The 20189-nt window shown below is 40.6% G+C and overlaps 1 protein-coding gene across 1 annotated transcript in view; it reads right to left on the reverse strand.

Moving 5' to 3' along the window:
• The window catches only part of GADL1 (glutamate decarboxylase like 1), a 171309-nt gene that overhangs the window by 118257 nt on the left and 32863 nt on the right, over positions 1-20189 (reverse strand). The window contains exons 3-6 of the mRNA XM_082684026.1: positions 15177-15303; positions 12422-12512; positions 8682-8788; positions 7893-8008 (exon numbers count right to left, since the gene is read on the reverse strand). Coding sequence (XP_082540152.1) covers positions 7893-8008; positions 8682-8788; positions 12422-12512; positions 15177-15303 — 441 coding nt within the window. The remainder of the gene's footprint in view (positions 1-7892; positions 8009-8681; positions 8789-12421; positions 12513-15176; positions 15304-20189) is intronic.

Consider the following 20189-nt stretch of genomic DNA (forward strand, 5'->3'; position numbering starts at 1 on the left):
TGAACCACGAGGGGAGAATTCGAGAGATAAGTGACACCATAAGACGAAACAACATTAGAATAATTGGGATTCCAGAAGAAGAAGAAAGAGAGAGGGGAGCAGAAGGTATACTGGAGAGAATTATTGGGGAGAATTTCCCCAATATGGCAAAGGGAATGAGCATCAAAATTCAGGAGGTTCAGAGAACGCCCCTCAAAATCAATAAGAATAAGCCCACACCCCGTCACCTAATAGTAAAATTTACAAGTCTCAGTGACAAAGAGAAAATCCTGAAAGCAGCCCGGGAAAAGAAGTCTGTAACATACAATGGTAAAAATATTAGATTGGCAGCTGACTTATCCACAGAGACCTGGCAGGCCAGAAAGAGCTGGCATGATATTTTCAGAGCACTAAACGAGAAAAACATGCAGCCAAGAATACTATATCCAGCTAGGCTATCATTGAAAATAGAAGGAGAGATTAAAAGCTTCCAGGACAAACAAAAACTGAAAGAATTTGCAAACACCAAACCAGCTCTACAGGAAATATTGAAAGGGGTCCTCTAAGCAAAGAGAGAGCCTACAAGTGGTAGATCAGAAAGGAACAGAGACCATATAGAGTAACAGTCACCTTACAGGCAATACAATGGCACTAAATTCATATCTCTCAATAGTTACCCTGAATGTGAATGGGCTAAATGCCCCTGTCAAAAGACACAGGGTATCAGAATGGATAAAAAAACAAAACCCATCTATATGTTGCCTCCAAGAAACTCATTTTAAGCCCGAAGACACCTCCAGATTTAAAGTGAGGGGGTGGAAAAGAATTTACCATGCTAATGGACATCAGAAGAAAGCAGGAGTGGCAATCCTTATATCAGATCAATTAGATTTTAAGCCAAAGGCTATAATAAGAGATGAGGAAGGACACTATATCATACTCAAAGGGTCTGTCCAACAAGAAGATCTAACAATTTTAAATATATGCCCCCAACGTGGGAGCAGCCAACTATATAAACCAATTAATAACAAAATCAAAGAAACACATAAACAATAATACAATAATACTAGGGGACTTTAACACTCCCCTCACTGAAATGGACAGATCATCCAAGAAAAAGATCATCAAGGAAATAAAGGCATTAAACGAAACACTGGACCAGATGGACATCAAAGATATATTCAGAACATTTCATCCCAAAGCAACAGAATTCACATTCTTCTCTAGTGCACATGGAACAATCTCCAGAATAGATCACATCCTCGGTCCTAAATCAGGACTCAACCGGTATCAAAAGATTGGGATCATTCCCTGCATATTTTCAGACCACAATGCTCTGAAGCTAGAACTCAACCACAAGAGGAAGTTTGGAAAGAACCCAAATACATGGAGACTAAACAGCATCCTTCTAAAGAATGAATGGGTCAACCTGGAAATTAAAGAAGAATTGAAAAAAATCATGAAAACAAATTATAATGAAAATACAACAGTTCAAAATCTGTGGGACACAACAAAGGCAGTCCTGAGAGGAAAATATATAGCGGTTCAAGCCTTCCTCAAGAAACAAGAAAGGTCTCAGGTACACAACCTAACCCTACACCTAAAGGAGCTGGAGAAAGAACAAGAAAGAAACCCTAAGCCCAGCAGGAGAAGAGAAATCATAAAGATCAGAGCAGAAATCAATGAAATAGAAACCAAAAAAACAATAGAACAAATCAACGAAACAGGGAGCTGGTTCTTTGAAAGAATTAATAAAATTGATAAACCCCTGGCTCTACTTATCATAAAGAAAAGAGAAAGGACCCAAATAAATAAAATTATGAATGAAAGAGGAGAGATCACAACTAACACCAAAGAAATACAAATTATTATAAGAACATACTATGAGCAACTCTACGCCAATAAATTTGACAATCTGGAAGAAATGGATGCATTCCTAGAAACATATAAACTACCACAACTGAACCAGGAAGAAATAGAAAGCCTGAACAGACCCATAACCAGTAAGGAGATTGAAACAGTCATTAAAAATCTCCAAACAAACAAAAGCCCAGGGACAGACGGCTTCCCGGGGGAATTCTACCAAACATTTAAAGAACTAATTCCTATTCTCCTGAAACTGTTCCAAAAAATAGAAGTGGAAGGAAAACTTCCAAACTCATTTTATGAGGCCAGCATCACCTTGATCCCAAAACCAGACAAGGATCTCATCAAAAAGAAGAGCTATAGACCAATATACTTGATGAACACAGATACGAAAATTCTCACCAAAATATGAGCCAATAGGATTCAACAGTACATTAAAAGGATTATTCCCCACGACCAAGTGGGATTTATTCCAGGGCTGCAAGGTTGGTTCAACATCTGCAAATCAGTCAATGTGATACAACATATCAATAAAAGAAAGAACAAGAACCATATGATACTTCAATAGATGCTGAAAAAGCATTTGACAAAGTACAGCATCCCTTCCTTTTCAAAACTCTTCAAAGTGTAGGGATAGAGGGCATATACCTCAATATCATCAAAGCCATCTATGAAAAACCCACCACAACTATCATTCTCAATGGAGAAAAACTGAAAGCTTTTTCGCTAAGGTCAGGAACACTGCAGGGATGTCCATTATCACCACTGCTATTCAACATAGTACTAGAAGTCCTAGCCTCAGCAATCAGACAACAGAAGGAAATTAAAGGCATCCAAATCGGCAATGAAGAAGTCAAATTATCACTCTTTACAGATGTTATGATACTATATGTGAAAACCCAAAAGACTCCACTCCAAAACTGCTAGAACTTGTACAGGAATTCAGTAAAGTGTCAGGATATAAAATCAATGCACAGAAATCAGTTGCATTTCTCTACACCAACAACAAGACAGAAGAAAGAGAAATTAAGGAGTCAATCTCATTTACAATTGTACCCAAAACCATAAGATACCTAGGAATAAACCTAACCAAAGAGGCACAGAATCTATACTCAGAAAACTATAAAGTACTCATGAAAGAAATTGAGGAAGACACAAAGAAATGGAAAAATGTTCCATGCTCCTGGATTGGAAGAATAAATATTGTGAAAATGTCTATGCTACCTAAAGCAATCTACACATTTAATGCAATTCCTATCAAAGTACCATCCATCTTTTTCAAAGAAATGGAACAAATAATTCTAAAATTTATATGGAACCAGAAAAGACCTCGAATAGCCAAAAGGATATTGAAAAAGAAAGCCAAAGTTGGTGGCATCACCATTCCGGACTTAAAGCTCTATTAAAAAGCTGTCATCATCAAGACAGCATGGTACTGGCACAAAAACAGACACATAGATCAATGGAACAGAATAGAGAACCCAGAAATAGTCCCTCAACTCTATGGTCAACTAATCTTCGACAAAGCAGGAAAGAATGTCCAATGGAAAAAAGACAGCCTCTTCAATAAATGGTGCTGGGAAAATTGGACAGCCACATGCAGAAAAATGAAATTGGACCATTTCCTTACACCACACACAAAAATAGACTCAAAATGGATGAAGGACCTCAATGTGAGAAAGGAATCCATTAAAATCCTTGAGGAGAACACAGGCAGCAACCTCTTCGACCTCAGCCGCAGCAACATCTTCCTAGGAACATCGCCAAAGGCAAGGGAAGCAAGGGCCAAAGTGAACTATTGGGATTTCATCAAGATCAAAAGCTTTTGCACAGCAAAGGAAACAGTTAACAAAATCAAAAGACAACTGACAGAATGGGAGAAGATATTTGCAAACGACATATCAGATAAAGGACTAGTGTCCAAAATCTATAAAGAACGTAGCAAACTTAACACCCAAAGGACAAATAATCTAATCAAGAAATGGGCAGAGGACATGAACAGACATTTCGGCAAAGAAGACATCTCGATGGCCAACAGACACATGAAAAAGTGCTCCATATCACTCGGCATCAGGGAAATAGAAATCAAAACCACAATGAGATATCACCTCACACCAGTCAGAATGGCTAAAATCAACAAGTCAGGAAATGACAGATGCTGGCGAGGATGCGGAGAAAGGGGAACCCTCCTACACTGTTGGTGAGAATACAAGCTCATGCAACCACTCTGGAAAACAGCATGGAGATTCCTCAAAATGTTGAAAATAGAACTGCCCTATGACCTATGACCCAGCAATTGCAGTACTGGGTATTTACCCTCAAGATACAAACGTAGTGATCCAAAGGGGCACGTGCACCCGACTGTTTATAGCAGCAATGTTCACAATAGCCAAACTATGGAAAGAACCTAGATGTCCATCAACAGATGAATGGATCAAGAAGATGTGGTATATATACATAATGGAATACTATGCAGCCATCAAAAGAAATGAAATCTTGCCATTTGCGACAACATGGATGGAACTAGAGCATATCATGCTTAGCGAAATAAGTCAAGCAGAGAAAGACAACTATCATATGATCTCCCTGATATGAGGAAGTGGTGATGCAACATGGGGGCTTAAGTGGGTAGGAGAAAAATCAATGACACAAGATGGGATTGGGAGGGAGACAAACCATAAGTGACTCTTAATCTCACAAAACAAACTGAGGGTTCCTGGGCGGAGGGGGGGTTGTGAGAAGGGGGGTGGGGCTATGGACACTGGGGAGGGTATGTGCTTTGGTGAGTGCTGTGAAGTGTGTAAACCTGGTGATTCACAGACCTGTATCCCTGGGGATAAAAATATATGTTTATAAAAAAATAAAAATACTAAAATAAGTAAGTAAATAAATAAAAATATAAAATTAAAAAAAATTACGATCAAAACCTCAAACATGGAAATATACCCCCAGTTGTAAGGGCAGATACTCTGTGCTTGATGGTACAACTCAGGCATGCAGTGGTTACTCTAGAAGCCACCCAAAAACAGGGGGGAAAAAAAGGCCACATAATAAATAATACTGGAAAAGAACCACAGGGTCACTGCCAACAACTAAGAGCAAATAGGGAGGCATAGCAAAAAGCCTAACAGGGTTTAAGACCACTGAAGAAACTACAACCTTCTTAAATTCTTTTTTTTTTTTTTAATTTTAGCCAATGAGTTGATTTGTTTTAATAAGTGATGAAGGTGATTGCCAAAATAGTAATGAAAATAATGCAAATATTATGACCTCCATCTCTTTACCAGAGCAGGAAAAGGAATGAACAAGGTAGAATCTGGATGAATGGGGTAAAAATCTATATTTGGAGCTTTAGTGTGTTCGAAGCTATGGAGTTTCTCTGTGGCAGTCACATTGTAACGAGCTGAATGCTTATGTTCCCTCAAAATTCATGTGTTTAATCCCTAACGCCCAATATGATGGGATTAGTTTGGCATGAGGTCACGAGGGTGAGACTGTCATAGGATTACTGCCCTAATAGGGGGAGAAGATAGAGACCTCAGCATCTGTCCACAATCAGGAGCTGAGGAAAGGCCACATGAGCACACAGTGGTCTCCAAACTGGGAAGCAGGCTCCCACCAGATACCAAATCTACCATCTTGAACTTGGACTTTCCAGCCTCCAGATTGGTAAGGAATAAGCATCAGCTGTTTAAGCCAGTTGGTCTATGATATTTTGTTACCATGGCTCAAGTAAATCAAGATGTATATCCAATTCTTGGTTTTCTGGCTCCATCTTCTGCTGCCATGTTCCCCAGGCTTATATTTTAACTCTTTTTGTACATATATCTCCACTGGAGATTAGAAAAAATAATACTAGCTCTGTTTTTCCGACTGCATGAGGTTTCAATTTCTTTACACTCCCCATCACCCGTTTACATCTATGTCTCTGATCTCTCCCAGGCATGATCTTTATTCTAGGCTCCCATAGAATTCCTTCCCTCTTCCCAGAGTAACTATTCCAGAAAAGACCACTAGTGAATTTTAAAACAAAGAATGAAGAAGGCAAAAGGAAAAGCACTGAGCTGATAGCAGGGGACCTACTGAATCAGCTTTCACAGGCAAGGGAGGTACAATTCAAAAGAAGGGATTTTGCATTTCGGATATGGGGCTTCCTCCAATTGACATGCCAAAGTTTGGAGCCCAGAAAGGGAAACTCTGTAATAATCCCAAGGGATGAAGTGTTCTCCCCAGATGTCCCCATTCCCAAACATTCTTCGCTTGCTCCAGAAGAAGTTTTCAAAAAGAAGGGCCTCTGGTGGCTGAGTTAGGAATCTCAGTTTAGATGATTCCTTCCAGACGCTGCCTCACACTCAGCGCCCGCTTTGCACATGGCACTGAACTAACCAGAATAAAGGTCAGCCAGGACAGGTGGAAAACATGGGAGGGGTGGCCAGGTTTTCTTCCACCGTCCAATTCTTCGTCCACAATTTATCCTTTGGCAATAATAAAGGAAATCGTGCTCTTTAAAGAAAATGACAGATACAGGAAGCTAGAAATGACAGAACTTTTAGAGTTTGCCAGCCTCATGTGTTTCACAGGTGACCTGGATTATCACAGAAGGTACAGAAGCTAAACTCTTCCTGCCAGGAATGGGGGGCGGAAGCAATGGTGGTATGGACAGAGGCACCCACTGGAATTGCACAAGAAGAAAAAAAGGGAAAAAAGACTCTCTTTCAGATAAGACTATTTCAACTGTGCTATCTATTCTACCCACATTATGATAGCTCGGTAATTCTCCTCCCCCTAAGAAAACTAGCTATCATTTTTGTGTATCTATAATGTGCCAGCTGCTACTCTCCAACTTTCCATGCATTAGCTCATTCAGTCTCTGCAACAACTCATTTAGCCATGACTACTAAGCTCATGTGACTGGCTGCTGGGTGGCTATGATGGCCCCAAATGGTTCCTTTCTCCCTGTGTCCATGCCCTTTGCCAGGGGACTTTGCAGCAAGTCTACCTATGAGATAAAGTCGGTTTTCCCACTTCTTGGATCTTGGTTCATTGACACCACTTGCTTCACTGAGGAAACGAGGTAGAAATGACGATGTGCCAGCTCTGAGCCGAGACTCAAGAGGATCAGTGGGTGTCCATATTGTTTTTCCCATGGACCCCCACCATGACTACACACCTGGACTAGTCTGCTGGAGGATGAGAAACAAGCAGAGGGAACTCACTGGATTCATCCCTATCAGGGCCACTTCTACCTCAGCCATTGGGCAGCCGACACCAGATACATAATGGTACCCCACCAAGAGAGGCAGAACTGTCTGGCTATCCCAAGACTCGTAAGCAATGATATCTAGCTCTAGTTCAACACCACTGGGCTTTGGGGTATATTTGTTAGAGACCACAGTTAACTGCTACTTATTTTGACAAATTGGGAAACTGAGCACAGAGGAGTTAATTAACTTACCCAGGGTCACTCAGCTAATTATTAGTGGAGACAAGAACTGAATACAGGCAGCTTAGCTCAAAGCCAATGTACTTACCCACAATCAGACCCCCTACAATGAGGAGAAAAAGGACATAGAAGATTGTGGCAACATGCAATGTGGTGGGTGGGGGGTGTGTGTGTGATGTTCATTATTTCAGAATAGCTCCCTTTCCTCTTGAAAACCTTTCTGTTAGTCATTCAAAGCAATCAGTTTTTACAAGGAAATGTGAGTCTACTGACAGAATTAAGCGATCATCTAAGTTTTAATAAATAAGGCACTCAAAGAAGAGATTCTCAGAAAGAGGTAGCACTTTCAAATTGAATGTTCTCTTTTCTCAAAGAAAAATGTTATAGCTATAAATTTTTAAATAAAGGTGATGTACAAAATTGAGTGGCCAGGGGTTACAATATCAAATCCATCAGAATTTCCTTTGGAATGAAATATGACATTATACTTAGGCATATTATTCATACACAGATAGGATAAAAGCATATCAGAAGCCCCAAACAAACTTCCTTAAGTAATACATTCTCATAAAATCTGTATCTGATATCAAAAATAATTTTTTACCTCTGCAGATGTGAAAAGTATTAATCTTGGCAACCCAGACAGCCCCTTTTCCTTAATCTCAGGACAATATTTGTATCTAGCTAAATTCATTGCATACATATTGGACACTGAACCACCTGCAAAAAACAAAGTTGAAATGGCATATTTATAGCATGAAATTATAGCTCCCTAAATGCCAACCACAGGGGAAGATGTGAACAGCTATGGCTGCTTTAGCTTAATGACAGATCCCCGGAAATCATCTGAGCCCCATGCCCGACCCATGACTCTTACCCACTTCCTAACCCCCAATTACAGCAATTCCCAATCTCAGCAAAGACCTAAGTCTTCTTCTGTCATTCCAGAGTTTTTTCAAACTAAATGTTTTTCAAACTAAATGTTTCCCTCTACTTACGAGGGCCAGTTCCCAAGAAAATGGCAATACATGCTCATCCCTGGTCCCAAGAAAGGACTGTAGGATGCACTACATGATTCAGAAAACTTCTCGAGTAAAATTGATTGATAAACATATAGCCCTTCCAAATTCCCAGCAGCAGAGAATTTCATTTGTAAGCTATAAATCCCAAATTGTACGCATCTCCTTGGTTTAACATTTACATCAGTTGCTTAGCATTTATGCAAAAAATTGCCACTCCAGAGAAAGGAACGAGTTAGATTCTCAAGTAGCATTATTCTTACCCAACTTTTTGGAATGTGTAAATCTTCAAGGAGCTGTTCCTCATATAACACACAAATAAATGTTTGGGTGTTTGCAGTGGAAGGGAGATGGCAATAACTAGCTGTACTTACCTGGGTTAAATATTCCATCCCCTTCTTTCCAGCCAATAAATTCAATCATTTTCTTCAGAACCGCTTCTTCCACTAACAGAAACACTGGGGACACCTCATACGTATAACTAGATAGATATAAAAAACACTTCACTTCTATGACTAGAGTCAAACCATCCCTTTGGTGTCCCAAGAATAATGCACATAGAGTTTTATTCAACCAAGCGGCTATGGGAGTGTACATAGAGTCTTTGGAAATTTATCCAGTTGGAAATAGAGAAACATAGTCTGTGATCGTGCTAGCCATGGTTTGACAGAGGCCAATAGCTGGGGGCCTTCAGGATACACAAGGCTACTTCAGCAGTCATAATTTACAGGAACACTTCAGGTCCACTGGGCACCATAAAGGCAGAACATCTAGATTCTTCATATTAGCCATCAACCATGGCCATTTCATTCTTTGGATGCTGCTTTGGATGCTGGTTAAAGAAGAACCATTGCCAGGTGCCTGGGTGGCTCAACCAGTTGAGCATCTGCCTTTGGCTTGGGTCATGATCTCAGGGTCTTGGGATCAAGCCCCACATTGAGCTCCTTGCTCAGTGGGGAGTCTGCCTCACCCTTTCCTTCTGTACCCCTCCTCGCTTATGTGAGTGCACTCTCTCTCTCTCTCCTCTCATTCTCTCAAATAAATAAATACATTCTTAGAAAAAAAGAAGGAAAACCATTGTCATGGTAACCAGGTTTTATTAGGTTCCTATCATGTGTACCCTCAGTCAGTTCTAGTTATTCTACAGGGAAACTACTCATCCTGAACTAGGGTTTTCTCCACTATATTCCTGTGCTGGCAAATGGGAACAACAAATGGGAAGTGCTCTGTGGGGCCTCTCTTATTATGCGATGATTTTATTGCAAAGCACTGCCCAAATCCCCTGTCATTGAAGGTTTTGTTGCTCCAGGCTGGACTAAGTTAGCTCCTTGGGGAAGGCCTCCGTGGCAGGGAGCTACCTTTCTTAAGATCACAACCATAAGGCCTGGCCATATGGGCCCAACTCCAGACCACTCTGAAGGGCCACTATAGCTCTAAAAATCTCCACTAACTCAGCCATTTGAACCTGCAGAACAGCTTGGCTTCTGGTTCTGCTCACTCATGCTGCCTTTCTCATCACCCATGTGGATCCCAAGGGCGTTCCTTAATAAACACCCTGCTCACTAAACTCATCTAAAGCCGCTTCCCAGGGAATCCCACATGGGAGGGTTACCATGCCTTGTTTCATAATATTTGAGTTTCTTCTTTCTGTAGATAACTCGAGGGTGACTAAATTACTTATAATCTCCTCTAACAATTAAGCCATTACATTAAAGTGTATCTGAATAAATACATATTCCAAATATGTAAGCCAAGCAGACACACTTAGCTTTGCAGTCACAGAATTGAATGTGAATATTTTAACACCTTCAAGGGAAAACTTCAGACATGAGGCCAAACAAAAACAAAAACACAAAATGAAATGAAACAAAGAAATAGAATACCTACTATGTGTCACCTCCCTAACTCCCTACATGCCAAGCTCTCTATAGACAGCATGTCATTTTGCAAACACTCCAGGTTCTATTTTCAACCATGCGAGGAAGCCGGTTCACACATTTCAAAAGTGTGGGGAAAAAGTCTATGTGTTCATGTGCACCTGCAAATATAAGTGAAATAATTGTTCACTTTAAAAAAAATTAATATATACCCTGCCTACAAAATCTGGCTCAACTGTAAACCTGGGGAGAGGCATGGAAGTGAAGGAGAGGAAAATATGGGACACTCTCATAGCTTGCTCACATTTTCAGTGGATTGTTCAGCTTAGCAACAATTTAATACTTTGCAATCCACTCTGTGTTTCAGCTAAAAGAACCCAGATGAGAAGTTAGATATCACAGGACATAGAATGAAAGGTTTAGAGAGTTGTGTAATTTTACTGTGTCTTCTGGCCCACCTACCACTTAACACTTCTACTCACTGTAAACTGGTATCATCTCTCATCACCCCATCAAGATTTCTCTAACTGAAGTCACCAGTGACATCGTGTTGCCAACTCCAGAGACAATTTTTAGTCTCTGTCTTAGTTAAATACTGAACAAGCTTATGATTCTAGACACACTTTCCTTTAGGGTTTCCATGACTTCCTGGTTGATTTTCTCCTTCTTCTCTCTCTCTCCACTGTTGGCTGGTCTTCCTTCCTCCTAACTATGAGATATTATTAGACGTCCTCAAGGCCCAGTCCTACGCTTCTGTCCTCACTCTACAGTCTGTCTTGCAGACACCACTTCTCCATCTCCTGGTTTGTTTTTGTTCAAAGTGTCTTCAGCCTGCTCATCAAAACCAATTGTTTGGCTTTGAAAATATATCAGTGCTTGGGAGACAGCCACAGAAATTCAGATTAATTTAATTGGTCTGAGTTGGGACCCAGCCCTCAATATATTTTTTGGAAATGTCCCAAGTTGATTCTGATGAACAGGAGAAGTTGAGCATCACTGACTTAAGGAATCCCATCTGTGCCCACCTTTTCAATTACCATCATTCCCCAGTAACTCCTTATTGACACCTTTTATAGAGATATTGGAATTTCAGGACTGTATACCTCTCAGCTTGGCTGATAAAAACTCTTAAATAGCTCAGAGTCACTGTAAACTCAAATTCTTGCAACTGAAAATTAAATTCCTTCTCTTGCCTTTTTCATCATACCCCTGAAAACTGATCCCCCTTTTGATGCTTTTTATATCCATGAATGACATGATCAGCAACCCAGCTACAGAAGCCCGAAACCCAAGCATCATTGTATAGACCTCCTTCTTGTCTTCATTCCCAAGGTTCAATATATTACCCAGACCTTTCTGTTTTATCCTCTAGCCAGCTCTCCTGATCAGTCCCCTCCAATCCACTCTCCATATGTCTAGTGATCTTTTCAATAAACAAATGGCATATAATGATTTAGAAACCTTTAAAAGCTTTCCTTTGTACTTAGAATAACTCATAAGCATGGCCCACTGGGTCTTGCATATCTGGTCCCTCTCCATTTCTCCAATCATATCCTCCATTATGCTCCCCATAGGTTTCTACACCTTCACTGACCTTTCAGTTCATAAAGTACATCATGCTGTCTCCTGCCACAAAACCTTTGTGCATGCTATTTCCTCTGTTTGAATCTCTTCTCTCCTCTTTTCACTTAATTAACTCTTACTCATTCTTCAGCTCTTTGTTTCACTTCCTCAGAGAAGACTTTCCTGAGCTCTCAACTTGGAAAAATTGTCCCGTGTATATTTATAGCAGCATAATTCACATAATTCACATAATTCATATGTGAATTAAAATTTTACATTAATATGTGGGGATAATTTTTTTGTGAATTTGCATGGAGCATCTCTATCTCAGTAGAATTTTTGCTACATGAAGGCCAAGTCAAGTTTTGCTTCTATTCAAAGTATCTCTCTGGCACTTAGCAGAGACATGGCTTTTCATGCAGGAATGAATGACAAGTTGCCTCATCAATTTTCTCATTTGGTAAGTAGAGATAACCATGCCTCCATGAAACATCTCACAGTACTCCTATCAAATCAAAAAGCTCTTTAAAATATTGCTAAGTGTCATTACGTTATTTATGATGACACTATACCAATGAAACCATGAAATAGAAGTTCATGAAATAAAAGTTTGTCTACTTAAAAAACATCTCTAATGCATGCTCTATGTAAGAGTCCAGTAATATGGTACTTACACACTTGGGTTTAATGCTTCTGTCATAAATCGGGCCACCAAAGAGTAGTAATCAAGTCCAGCATACAACTGGTTGAAAAATCTTGGATGGTCTGTAAATTTAAGCAGAACATTCATCTACAAAGCAATACAAATGAAAAAGTCTCTCCATACAACAGTAACATAAATCAATCTTTCAGATAAGAAATGCAGCCAGAGTGACTCTTTTTTTTTTTTAAAGATTTTATTTATTTATTTGACAGAGAGAAATCACAAGTAGATGGAGAGGCAGGCAGAGAGAGAGGGAAGCAGGCTCCCTGCTGAGCAGAGAGCCCGATATGGGACTCGATCCCAGGACCCTGAGATCATGACCCGAGCTGAAGGCAGCGGCTTAACCCACTGAGCCACCCAGGCGCCCCAACCAGAGTGACTCTTAATCTCACAAAACAAACTGAGGGTTGCTGGGGGGCGGGGGTTTGGGAGAAGGGGGTGGGATTATGGACATTGGGGAGGGTATGTGCTTTGGAGAGTGCTGTGAAGTGTGTAAACCTGGTGATTCATAGACCTGTACCCCTGGGGATAAAAATATATGTTTATAAAAAAAAAAAAAAAGAAATGCAGCCAGATACAAAAGAGTATATACTGCATGAATCCACTTATAGGACATTCAATATAAGACAAAACTGATCTATGGAGACAGAGGTTAGAATTCTGGGTACCTTTGGGAAGGCGATATTGACTAGGAAGGGACTCGAAGAAGGCTCTGGAGTGCTGGGAATGGTCTACATCTTGATCTGGGTGACGGTTACTCATGCACAGTTATGGGCAAATTCACAGAGCACTTGAGATCTGTCCACTTTACTGACTGTCAATTATGCTTCAGTTTTTAAAAGAATTCAAAATCTAATCATGTACAAAGGGACCAAATGTTGAAAACCCATCTCATAACCCTCTCTACTAAACAATCATGTTTCTCAGCAACACTTGGGCACCATCGTAAGATCTCGGTTTATCTGTTCCCTTTTTTCTCCCCACACCCCAAATCCAAACCAGAACCCTTGAGAAATGGATTACAAGAACTATCTGTCCAAGTATCAAAGCCTGCTACCTTTATCTTCAGAAGATATGGATCTTAACTTCCCTATCTTTAAACATATTTCACTCACCAACAGGGTTCACTTCGGGCTACCGGCAGTGAGTGGCCTTTTCATTTTTCAGATTGGACCATTTTTCATAGTGCAACTGGCATTATGTAGATGGAAGTAAGATGTGACTCATCATAGGGCTTACATAAACTTTCTAATTCAACTTACTTCAAAGGCAGTAGCCTTTAAGACTCAACTTCAGTTCCAACTTTCTATTTTTTTTCCCCTTGTATAAAAGGTCTCATAAAGGTTCTTGGCTTTCCACAGTGTGAATATTCACACCAAACACCAGGCTAACTGACTTGACATTCTCAATCATAGGAAGCCCAGCATGACAAAGAACAAGGAGGCAGGAGGTCTGTTTCTAAATTTGAGTATTTGGGAACCTTTTTATTTAGTGACTTCTCATTACAACTCACAGCATTTGGTTTTAGGGTATTTTTCTCTTTAAACTAGGAGTTCAATAAAAAACAAAAGCTCAAGAAAATGTTCTTTTAAATAAAATATGGAAAACTTCCTCTAATCTGGCAAAGGAAACCAGACATTGCTACAAGTAATTTTAATAAGATTTTTTTTTTTTTAGTTCCGTGTTAATTTATGATTGATTTCCATGGTAACATTATGGAAAATATCCAGTAAACTGAAAAGTCTCCTACATTAAATGTCATTCTACATTTCTGACATGCACTATAATAATAAGATATGTATCTCTGCTTTTGAAATGCTAACTGGGTTTTTGATACATACACCAGACTTTCCCAAGGGAATATAAACCAATTATTTTTAGCCAGGATTTTATTATGTTCTTTCCACTAAATTTAGTTCAGTGTCAGAATTCACAAAGCATAATGCCTGCATGGTCTTAAGCACCAGATTACCTTTACAGCACACTGCGAAATGCATATTTTGGAAAGTTACTTCCTCACTTCTGGAACCTGTTCCCTGGGTGTGTGGGATATTAACAGTTGGACTAGTACGTCAGCACAAGACCAATACCATACTACTGCTTTGACAAAATATCATAGCAGTTAAGCATTATGGCAAAGCTATCACAGCAGAAACTTACCATGTATTCATTTTTTTATGCTTTCCTAAAGATTTTTATTTTTGATCTTGTTAGATTTGATAAAATAATTTGACAATTACCAACTGCCAAGACTTCATCAGTATCTTCCCAATCTACTTCTGTTTATAGTAAAGACAACCTCCTGAACACTTTTTTTTTTTTTTTTTGCATATTGTGGGCCATGAAGCTTTAAAACCCCTTTACAAGTTCTATCATCAAACTATGCGTTGCCAGTTTAGACCAACGTAAGAAATAATAAGTAGCAGTCATCATGTATGGTGTTGATTATAAATGGAGGATGGGGATTGCCAAGAAGCAGATCATATTTCTGTACGAGCACTAACACTAAAGGTTTTTCTATCCATTTATCTTTGGCCTTGACAAAAAAAAATCTGTATTACCAGTTAAGTGGCCTGTAAAAATAACAGAACCACTATTTTTTGATCCATCTTTCTTATTGCGTAAACATTGTCATACTTAGCTTTACTATCAGGTAAATATATGCTTAAGAAAATATAAGAACTTGTTAGGGATACAGATCAAGAGGAATGAAATGAAAGTCTTACTTGTTTTGACGCTGTAGCGTATGACATCCTGGCAGAGCTCCAACAGCCTGTGGTGTGGCTCTCCCGTATCTCTCATCTCCAAATCAAGAAGTTGTTTCAGCTGCTCAGGGGGCTGCCACTCACAAACCTAGACATTCAGCAATGGCAGTTAATTGAGCTCCTACTGGAGTCAGGTATCGAGAGGGTGTTAGCATCATGGGCCCTACCCTCACAAAGCTTCCAGACAAGTGGGATTCCTGACAAGTGGGACTGAGATTTAAATGTACAACCTTCGTCCAGGGTGAAAAGATGAGATGATGACCCAGTTGTTACTGGAACAAATGAGGGGCCCCACTTTCAAATGGAAAGTCAAAGATTCCCTGGAGGAAATGATTTCTAACCAAGCAAAGATTAGGGGGTGGGGAAGGCAAGAGGGCACTCTAGGTAGAAGGGACGAGGGTCTTAAAGGCTAAAATACAAGGGCACATCTGAAGAATGAAGTTAGTTTAGTGTGGCCAGAACATGGGGTTGGAGAAAGGAGAGGCAAGAAGGGAAGCTGGAATCTTAAAATAACTTCCTCACTAGTCTCTCTGTTTGTAGCCTTACACTTGACCCATGCATTCTATCAGCCTGGCAGCCAGAATCCGAAATGATCCTCTTAAACCCAAGCCATGGCCATTGCTTTGCTAAAATATCTCAGTGGCTCACTTCCTTCAAAGTAAAGCCAAGTCCTCACAATAACTTCAAATGATCCTGTATAATGTGCTTCCCTTCACGGCATTTCCTCTCCAGTCTAGCTCTGCTTTCCTCCCGTCTGACCTTTCCCCCCCACCTGGACCTCTTTGCTGTTCCTTAAACATGCCTGGCACTCTCCACCCTGAGAGTCTTCATACTGGCTATGCCCTCTGCCTGGATACTCCTGCCCCACACGTCCTCATGGCTAACCTCCTCAGTTCTTTCAAAGCTTTGCTCAAAAGTCCCTTTCTCAATGACAATAATCCTGATTCCCTTATTTAAAATCACAAGGTTCACCTTACACTGGCCCTATCAGCCCCTTAACATTCCCTGCTCTTCCTTTTCCCATTGTACTTCTCATCTTTAAACATACCATGTAATTCATTTATTTTGTCCCAGGTAGTCACCATGAAAGCAGAGATGTCCATCTGTTTGCTCACTGCTCCCAAGTAACTAACACAGTGCCTACCACACAAAGGGAGCTCTACAGCCATGTGGTGAATGAAAGGATGAATGAATGAATGAAATGAGACTCCATATCATGACAGATTTTCTGTGGCATGTTACAGAGTTTGAACTTGGCTCTAGGGAAGCCATTGAAATGTTTTGGACCAGGGAATAATATGAACATATTTGTGTTTTGGCCAATAGCTTTAGTTGCTATATGGAGATTCCAAGTAAAATCAGAAAGAAGACACGGTTGTAACAAACCAGGCAAGAGAAGGTGGTTTTCTGAATGAAGTAGTTACTACTGGAATGAAGTATTTCCAGAGATATTTAAAATGCAGAAACAACAGAACTCAGAAATCAGTTACACAGCAAGGGTGAGGGAGAGGGATGAGCCAGGGACAACTCTGAGGTCTGTTATGTGCATGGGTTGATGGTTGTGATGAGCAAAAGAATCTGCTTTGGGATGATGAGTTTGGGGCATATGTAGCCTGAGGCCTCTCAGGACATCCAAAAGGGGTGCAAGAGTTGGTCTGAAGCTCTTGTGAAAGGCCAAGAACAGAGTTCCATACATCCACCATGATAATATACCATTGGGGACATACTCAGAGAGAATCTACCACTAAGAGGAAAGGCATGGGATCTCCCCTGGGCACCACCATCCCTTAAGGTAGAGGACAAGCCAGAGAAGCAGGGAAAATCTGAGAAGAGTTCAGGGCTCCTAAAACAAAGAAAACAGAATGTTTTAAGGAAAAGATGGTCATCACCATCAAATCCTGTTGAGAAGCCCGATTTGATAAAGACTGAAAAGTGCTCATGGGATTTATCAACAGGGAGGTATTCTTGGCAAGTGCCATTTGACTTAGAAAGGTGGGAGTGGAGGCCAGATTGCCATGGAGTGAGGGTGTGGGAGGTGAGGAAAGAGAGGGAGGGAGGGAGCATAGACAATCTTTAAAAAGTTCGGCTGTGGAGGGGAGGAGAGAGACAGGGGAGTAGCCAGGAAGTCAGGAGACTAGGAGGTGGGAGGCCGGGGAAAGCAAGAAAAAGTACTGAGTTGTACAAGGGGCATGGAATTAAACTTTGATGTGAGAACCATAATAGGCAGGGGTAATTCAAAAGTGACTGAGACAATCCAAAGGAATAACTACTCATAGAAACACATCTCAGAGATACTGCAGGTTTAGTTCAGAATGGGAATATTGAAATAAAGTGGGTCAAACAAAGATTTGGGTTTCCCAGGGCATATAAAAGTTATATTTACACCGGATCATCTAGTCTGTTAGGTGTGCAATAACATTATCTAAAAAATGTACATACCTGAATTAAAAAAAAAAATAGTTGTTGGGGGAGGTCATCAAGAAGAGGTGACCATCAGATGACCCATGAGCTGACCTTGGCCCTTGGAGGCACCTCACCTCTCCCCAGTCCTTGGAATGTGGGTTCTGCTTGTGTCTCCTGCTCCCAGAGGCTGCTCCAAGGACACAGCCTTGAAACAATGATGTGGTGTTGAGAACAGTTGCATTGTATATTGGATTAAACCCAGTTAAGGCCCCTGTATGTCTGTTTGTCTATCTATCTATCAAACCTTTTAAGGTTTGGAGGGCAGGTGTGGGGATCCACTCATCTTGAAGCTGCCCAAGACACGTTTCCTACGTAAGTTCCCTTGGCTTATTAAAACTGCCACATGTCAACCTGAAGTGGTCTGTATATTTCTTTGATCTCTCCCTGCTCCCTCCAGGAGCCGGTTTCAGATTTCACCAGGAAACTCCTGAGGGGATTAGGAGGCCACGTTATTTTAATGCTAAAAAATGCAAACCATCATCTGAGCCTTCAGTGAATCGTAATTTTTTTGCTGGTGGAGGGTCTTGCCTCTATGCTGATTGGCCATGGACTGATCAATATGGTGGCTGCTAAAGGTTGGGGTGGCTGTGGTGACATCTTAAAATAAAGTTTGCTGCATTCCTCTACTCTTCCTTTCATGAACAATTTCTCTGTAGCATGTGCTGCTGTTTAATAGCATTTCCCCCACAGTAGGACTTCTTTCAAAATCAAAGTCAATCTTCTCAAACCCTGCTGCCTCTTTGTCAACCAAGTTTACGTACTATGCTCAATCCTTTGTGGTCATTTCAACAGTCTTCACAGCATCTGCACCAGGAGTAGTTTCCATCGCAAGAAACCACTTTCTTTGCTCATCCGTCAGAAGCAACTCCTCAGCCAGTCAAGTTTGATCATGAGATTGCCGCAATTCAGTCCCAACTGTAGGTTCCTCTTCTAAGTCTAGTTCTTTTGCTATTTCTACCACATCTGCAGTGACTTCTCCACCAAAGTTTTGAACCCTCAAAGTCACCCACAACAGTTGGAATCAACTTCTTCCAAACTCCTGTTCATGTTGATATTTTGACTTCTTCCTATGTATCTCAAATATCATTTATGGCATCTAGAATGGTGAATCCTTTCCAGAAGGTTTCCAATTGACTTTGCCCAGATTCCTCAGAAGAATGACTGTCTAGGGTAGCTATAACCTTATCAAATGTCTTTTTAAAATGATTAAGACCTGAGAGTTAAAATTAATCCTTGATCCATGGGCTACAGAATGAACGTCACGTTAATGATTCCATTAATCTTACACATTTCTACAGAGCTCTCAGTTGACAATGTGCATTGTCAATAAGTGGCAATATTTCAAAAGGAATCTTTATTTTCTTAGCAGTAGGTCTCAACTGGGGGCTTGAAATATTCAGTAAACCTTGTTGTAAACAGATGTGCTGTCACCCAGGCTTTGTCTTTCCATTTGCAGAGCACAGGCAGAATAGATTTAGCATCACTCTTAAAGGCCCTTGAATTTTCAGAGTAGCTAATGAGCACTGGCTGCAACTTCAAGTCACCAGCTGCATTAGCCCCTAACAAGAGAGTCAGCCTGCTGAAGCTTTGAAGCCAGGCACTGGCCTTTCCTCTCTAGCTCTGACAGGCCTAGATGGCGCCCTCTTTGGGCAGAAGGTTGTATCATCTATACTGAAATATCCGATGTTTAGTGTAGGTGTTCTGGATCACTTTCTGTAGCTTCTACATCAGCCCTTGCTGCTTCCCTGTGAACTTTTATGTTACAGGGACGGCTTCTTCCCTTAAACCTCATGAACCATCCTCTGCTAGCTTCATCCTTCTCTTCCGTGGCTTCCTCACCTCTCTCACCTTTCCTAGACTAGAGGAGAGCGAGGGCCTTGCTCTGGATGAGGCTTTGGTTGAAGGGAAGGTTGTGGCTGGTTTGACCTTCTATCCAGACCACTAAACCTTTCTCCAGATCAACAGTAAGGTTGTTTTACTTCCCTGTCATTCATGTGTTCACTGGAGTAGCGTTTTAATTTCCTTCAAGAACTTTTCCTTTTGTAGTCACAATGTGGCTGGCTGTCTGGGGCAAAAGGCCTAGCTGTTGGCCTGTCTTGACTTTCCACGTGCCTTCCTCACTAAGCTGCATCATTCCTAGCTTTTGATTAAATTGAGAGAAGTGCACCTCTTCCTTTCAGATGAATATTTAGAGGTCATTACAGGGTTATTCATTGGCCTTATTTCAATCTTCTTGTATCTCAGAATAGGGAGACGCAAGGAGGGGGCAAGAGACGGGAACTGATGACGAGTAGAATAGTCAGAACACACACAACATTATCAGTAAGCTCACTGTCCTATATGGGTGTGGTTTGTGATCCCTCAAAACAATTACAAGAGTAACATCCGAGATCCCTGATTATAATAAACTATAAAAATATCATTATATTTTATGATATGATGTTATAATATACACAATACATTTTATAATATGTTATAACATGTAACAAGTACAACAACAATGAAAAAGTT

This window comes from Mustela nivalis, assembly GCF_964662115.1.
Source record: "Mustela nivalis genome assembly, chromosome: 1".
In the NCBI taxonomy this organism is placed as follows: domain Eukaryota; kingdom Metazoa; phylum Chordata; class Mammalia; order Carnivora; family Mustelidae; genus Mustela; species Mustela nivalis.